Source organism: Perca flavescens, chromosome 15 (genome assembly GCF_004354835.1).
Source record: "Perca flavescens isolate YP-PL-M2 chromosome 15, PFLA_1.0, whole genome shotgun sequence".
Lineage (NCBI taxonomy): Eukaryota > Metazoa > Chordata > Actinopteri > Perciformes > Percidae > Perca > Perca flavescens.
This window is the reverse complement of record NC_041345.1, coordinates 7,705,814-7,711,959: the sequence shown is the minus strand read 5'-3', so window position 1 is coordinate 7,711,959 and position 6,146 is coordinate 7,705,814. Positions and strand designations below refer to the sequence as shown.

At 38.7% G+C, this 6,146-nt stretch overlaps 1 protein-coding gene and 2 long non-coding RNA genes across 3 annotated transcripts; all 3 read left to right on the top strand.

Moving 5' to 3' along the window:
• The first annotated feature begins 37 nt into the window (after positions 1-37).
• On the top strand, positions 38-1,020 carry LOC114569315 (uncharacterized). The gene is made up of 3 exons (XM_028599143.1): positions 38-485; positions 618-689; positions 812-1,020. Exons 1-3 carry the CDS (start codon positions 107-109, stop codon positions 1,018-1,020), a joined length of 660 nt encoding a protein of 219 aa, XP_028454944.1. The 5' UTR covers positions 38-106.
• LOC114569325 (uncharacterized) lies at positions 1,021-1,423 on the top strand. Its single transcript, XR_003694395.1, has 3 exons — positions 1,021-1,052; positions 1,143-1,321; positions 1,404-1,423. It is a non-coding gene; the product is annotated as an uncharacterized LOC114569325 (long non-coding RNA).
• Positions 1,424-2,968: 1,545 nt separating this feature from the next.
• On the top strand, positions 2,969-4,095 carry LOC114569324 (uncharacterized). Its single transcript, XR_003694394.1, has 3 exons — positions 2,969-3,076; positions 3,277-3,381; positions 4,053-4,095. It is a non-coding gene; the product is annotated as an uncharacterized LOC114569324 (long non-coding RNA).
• The last annotated feature ends 2,051 nt before the right edge of the window (positions 4,096-6,146 follow it).

Here is a 6,146-nt window from a genome sequence, read left to right as displayed (position 1 = left end):
CTCTCAACAGTTATTTGGTAAGATGAAACCCTACTATAATTAAGCAAGTTAGTAAAAAGCATGAAATGGATGTTTGTTTTATTTTACCTGCTTTTCAGAGACTGAGATGAACAAACTGCAGGACATTCTGCAGACCTCAGACAATATTCCAGATGCAAGTGGGCATCCTTCCACCTCCACATCATGGGGCTTGCGCCAATCTGCAGCCCAAGATGAGTGGCGGAAAGCGAGGTCTCATCATCTGAGCTGCTTGCTGTCCTGCAACGTGGTTCCAGAGAAGAACTGCAGCCAATGCACATCTCCTGCCATCATTCGATGCAGAGACTGCATGCCAGAGGAGTGGCTGTGTACGGAGTGTGACATACACATCCACAAAAAACACACACTCCATAACAGGGAGTCCTGCATTGGGGGAATTTACAAGCCCATAGAGCCAACAGTGTGCTGCGTAAAGCAAGATGGCGGATATACACTGATCAATCAAGGTAGTGCTTTGATCTTTTTGATAAAGTGGTTGAAGTTGTGTCCTTGTTTTTATTAAAATTTTAATTTAATAATAATAAATTGCAAATAATTGTTTAAAGCTTCTCACTATTTATTGAACTTCTCTCTTTCAGTATGTCTTTTGCCTACAGTGAGGCCTGTCCAGTTGTGCACGTGTGATCCTGCAACCATAACAGAATCAGCTGGTAGAGCAATAATTATGGTTTGCATAAATGGTATTTTTATTTATTTATTTTTTCTTTTCCTGTCCAGAGTTATTTTCAGGACATAACTATGCATTAAATGTACTACCTTTTTCTTTTTATAGGTCGGTATGATTTGCACTTGCCAAACTTGTCTTGCAAATTATGTCTGGCACAGTGGACACCTGACATGAGCGACCTCATACACAGTGGGTACTGGCCAGCATCTGTGAATGCTGACACATTGTTTTCAATGGATATCTTTACTTCATTTGAAGAGTTGAAAACTGTGGCTCCCAGTTTGTCGCGTCAGGGTTTTTTTTTTTTTTTTTGATGTTGGAGAAAAGGACCTGTCAATTTGGAAGGGTAAGATCAGCGTGGATAATAGTTGCCTCAAGTAAAAATATTTTATAACTATTTATTTGACTTTTTACTAATTTACTTGCAAATGTATAGGCTGGCAAAATCCACGGAGACGTATTCCAAAGGAGTTATTTGGAGTATACATTCTGCCAGTACCATTGTGAGAATATGGCCAGTGTAGAGCACTTCACCTGCCCAGCATGTACACCCAACATGATAGCTCTTTGCGCAGATGGCAACAGAAAGCAGTACCGATTTCGACAGTCAAAAGGGTTAGTTGTTTTACACTTAGTCAAATGAACTGAACAAATAATGTCTTACACTGAACAAGATCTTTTTTCTTATTTTATTTAGGTCAGAGCAACCATATTTTGTGACGGTTTCATCGCCAAGGGGCGGCTGAAGTACAGCATTTTGTTGAGGAGATCAGGAGTAAAATGAAAAGTGTTAGTTAAATATTTATATATTGTTTTTGCAATGTATGGCTTAAAACTTGAAATGTAGGATTTTCCATTACACATTAGTTATTTCTTCCCTCAAGACCAGATGGTGTCAGCTTAAATGGAACAGACTAGTATCTCCCAACCAGCAATTTAAACAATATGTTGCATCTCATCCAAGTAATTTGGGGTTTGAAATTGGGTATGTGTGGTGACATCCAAAGTGGCTAGATTTTGGTAATAGGTAGTGAGTTATTGTTTGCTAAGCTGAAGATAGGAAAGTGAAAGATGCATTTTCTGAAGCTCCTTGAGCCCTGACTAAACCTCCAGTTGTATTTTGAAAGTAAATATTTAATGTCTCCAATCATTAAACAGATGCTCTTTGGTGTAATGTAACCTGACTCCATAGTCCTGATGGATTAAGTAATTACATAGGATAATTGTTTTTGTTATAAGCATAACTATTTTGTCAAACTATTTTGTCATGCAGACTGCCGGCAGAGGAATCTGTGGAGCCAGTCAGTGGTCTGCTGCACGGGAGACAGCCAGAAGAGCTAGTAAACTGGATGAAGAGGGCATTGAGGTGGTTGTTTGCCGACACGGAGTGCTATTGAAGGCCCTCAACATGTATAGGGGGGAAATATTTGCTTATCCGCTGTTCCTGCAAAAGGAGCTTCAGGCAGCCACACATGGACAGTTCTTTTGCACGGATATTGCTTGCAAGCATTGGCCCTACCTTGAAAAGTTGTCGGTCTCCATGTCAGAACTCAGACCTTTACTGCAGATGAGGCCATTCCTTTCTGTCATGCATGCCAAGGCCCATTCAACAAAGTGTGAGGTACTACATGTTCTTTATCATACAGATTTAAACGATAACTTTTATGTATAATACATATGATTATAAAATAAATGTCCACACTGATTTGTTAGATAATCTGGAGTGGCAAAAATCAAGAGGGTGCTGGTACAACTGCAGGGGAGGAGGTCGAAATGGTAAACAGCTACCTCTCTCGTTGTGCCCTCACAACCAAGTACATGACAAAATCTGGTAAGTTGATCTAATCTTTGTTTAAGATAAAACTCTAAATAATCCCCTATGATTGTTACATTTATCTGAAATTAAAGCTCAACTGTAAAGAAGTTGATTAACTGAATGACCATTAATGGGACTTTCCTCCATCACTTTATTCATTATGTTTAAAAAGCCAGGAATGACATGTTAACAGTCCATGCTATTGGATGGAACCGACGGAAGCAGGAAGGCCTTCATCTTGCATTATCCAGCAGATATCGTCAAGGTATTGACCAGATAACGTGAGACATGATCAGGTTTACTGACCATATTCATATAAAACCAATGTCATGTTTGACCAATGTGTCTTAGATACTGTATAGACAATATAAAGCCTCTATGATTGGTCTTACCCTTTGAAGATAACATCTTAAAAATCTTTCTTTTTTTACTGTAGACTTGTGAAAAGGCGCAGGCTGAGTCTCAGAGACTGGAAGATTTGACCAATCAACTTGGTTGCCCTGAGAACATGGTGCATCAGTGGGTTCATGATGTCAGAGAATGGGCTTCTGATGGTATAATATTTTATGGAAATTCTTTTACATAGTTTTCTAATGTATTGTGTTAGTCAATTATAGCATATGACTCAGACTTGTTTCCTTGCATGGCCCTGCACCTCCTGCTCCTTCCCCAGCCATTAGCTTTTGCTTGTACAACCTAAAAGATCGATCAGATTTGTTTTTTTTTGTTGTTTATATTGTTTTTGTATTTTAAGATTCTGCAGGTACCAGATGTGATGACCAACAACCTCTTCAGGAATCAATTGAAGAAATGTTCCTTGCGGTTCATCACAGAAAAGCCAGCCTTTATAATCAGACTGGTATGTTGATAACTGATCTAATCTTGTCATTTATATCACTTGCAGATATCTTGTCTGGATTGTTTATTTCTGTATCTACTAGGGGTGGGAATCACCAGAGGCCTCACGATACGATATCAGCACGATACTTGTGTCACGATACAATATTATTGCGATTTTAAACATATTGCAATATTCTGCGATATATTGCAATTTCTTACCTTTTTGTCCAACTTGAAATTTTTCCCAATTTCAAATGATGTCCCCAAAGGAAACTTTGTCAACATCTGTTTTATCTAAAAAGATACTTTTCTCTGTTTGTTCATCTCACTTCAGTTTATTGCTGTAAAATGGGGATTGTCAAGCAGACAGACTGACCAACACATATATGATAATAGATCGATACTTGCGTCTGTGTATTGATACAGTATTGCCACGGAAAATATTGCGAAACTCTGCTGTATCAATTTTTTCCCCCACCCTTAGTATCTACAAGTCTTTAGTTTTAAAATCTATTTCTTTTGAATTTTACAGATACTAGGGCTATTTTGTCTTTTAATTCATTTGTTTTTCTTTTTTTTTGATTTATCAATTGATAAATGATTTTAAGTATAAGGCTTTAACAGTATTGCATGTATCATATCTGAATACACATAATTGTGCATTATGTTTTCTCTATTTTGTAACTATAGACAGCAACAAAATCCGACAGTTGCGACGAAGGAAATTGGGGAAGAGAAGAAAAACTGTTTGAAAAAATCAAGCTGTACAATGAGCAGGTTGCAGATGAGGAGCATCCTTGAGGATAAGGTGGAAAGCAGACTCTCTGTGGTGGAAGGAGACAGTGGGGCAGACTGTCTAATATGGCCATGGGAAGTGCACAGCAGAGGTATTGAACAATTTCTGTATGTGTGTATTGCTAGTATTTATGGGTTTTGCCTAGGAGTTGGGCCATTTTCATTACTCATTGCCAGACCCTTAATCTTTCGGATTTTGGGTTTGGATTTCCAGGCTAGGTTTTGCCTACACTACTTATCTTTTAACAGGTATGCTTTCTGTACAAGTCAAACTTGTGTTCAAAGGATGTTATTTTTGTGACTTCAGAATCGAGCAATATCCTTACGAAGAAGAAGATTTTTGATGTTTACATGTCAAAAATGCGGCTTCAAGAGGAAAAGATCATTTTGATGAGGGAGATGAGACAGCACTGCGCCTACCTCAGAAAGCTGGCCTGGAGTCTCCATAAAATGATGTCCGAAATGTCTTCTGGCAGGAACAGTGGTAAGAAGCCAAATTACATTTTTATGTTCTCCTTACAGTGACACTATAAATTCCTAAGCAACTTGTGCTGCAGGTCCTGCCTATTGATTTGACTGACACCATGACCTTTTGTCAGTGGTCCTTAACCATCCAGTGCGCCCGTAATTGAGGGACAGCGCAACATTAACAACAACCGCTCAACTGAAATTTACATGGCCAAACCTCGTCAATTGTTTTTCAGTGCAAAGACACACTATACTTTACAGGCAATGATAATATAGTGCTACAGAAGGTTCACTTTATAAAATCAAGTGGTAGTTTATAGTCACTGTTGCTAAATGATCTCTTTGTTCATTGTTTTGTAATTTGCTCAGTAGAGAGATACTAGTGAAGTAGTGGATGGCAAAAGGTCTGCGTGGAGCCTCTGCAGAAGTATAAATTAAGGTGTAAAATTAGCTGGGCCTAGCAACTTAGTGTTTTTTATAATTGGGGTACACAAGTCTCCATAAAGCACAGGTTATTTTTCAGAATTGAAAAAACAGCTTCTGAAATCACTCAGTGCAGTTTCAAGGTCCCTTGATGATAACAAAATCATATTTGAATAAATGTGCCCATTCTCGCAACAGGGAAGCCTATATGACGGGACTATCACTTTGAGGTCCTCGGGTATTACATCCTTGTGACTAAATCTAAATTATCTGTAGTTCATTCAGTAAAGTTAATGACTAGCTGAACTACACTAACTCAATTGAGGTATTGTCACACCTCTTTTCATTTTCCTTCTAGGCAGTTTAAGTGAAGAGGGCCATCGTGGGCTGCTGTGTCTTCATCAGAAAAGGCTTGCTGATGTGGAGGAGAAGTTCCAAGTCGTTAGCTCAAGGTACAGCCAGGCTTTAGGACCGAATGCTGCTTCTCTGCTTGAGGATGGACCCGAGGACATACCGGAGGACGACAAAAGAACATGTATATGAGAGTTCAGATGAGAGTGATTTTGAGGCAGTGTAAACCAGTTTTTCGAAACACTAGCTTTATAGATGGAAAGGTATAGCATCGGATTTATGTATGTCAAGCGCGATATAATCTTCCCTGCAAGAGCATGTATGCCCTCCAGCTCTCTCAGAGCAGACACTTCCTCACACAAGGTGGCTGCTCTGTGCGCCGCTATACTGTAGTTTCATACATGAAGATGTCATTATGTAACTCTTCCTATGTTTTTGTGTCACGCTCTCAGCTACCTGCACGACTCTTGGTTGTAGAATTGTTATGCAAAGACTAAAATCTGTGCGCAGCATATATAATTTGTTTGTGAGCATGTTTTATCATGCTCGCGACATATGACATAAATCTGACCCAATATTCAGGAAAATTTGAAAACACATACAAAAATCCAAAACCAATACAACAACAAATATGTGCTGCAAATGAAAAAATGTTGCTAAATGCCTAAACTAATACGCAACTGCAAACTGCTCTAAACACAAATTAACTAAAAACAAACACTGAATACAAGTGCATTAACAGGGATT

Bases quoted from the DNA above. Each gene is read 5' to 3' on its own strand.
- LOC114569315 (XM_028599143.1), top strand. From the start codon at position 107: ATGAACAAACTGCAGGACATTCTGCAGACCTCAGACAATATTCCAGAT. The intron at 486-617 runs GTAGTGCTTTGA...TCTCTCTTTCAG, and splicing joins ATATACACTGATCAATCAAG to TATGTCTTTTGCCTACAGTG. The intron at 690-811 runs GTAGAGCAATAA...TTCTTTTTATAG, and splicing joins AACCATAACAGAATCAGCTG to GTCGGTATGATTTGCACTTG.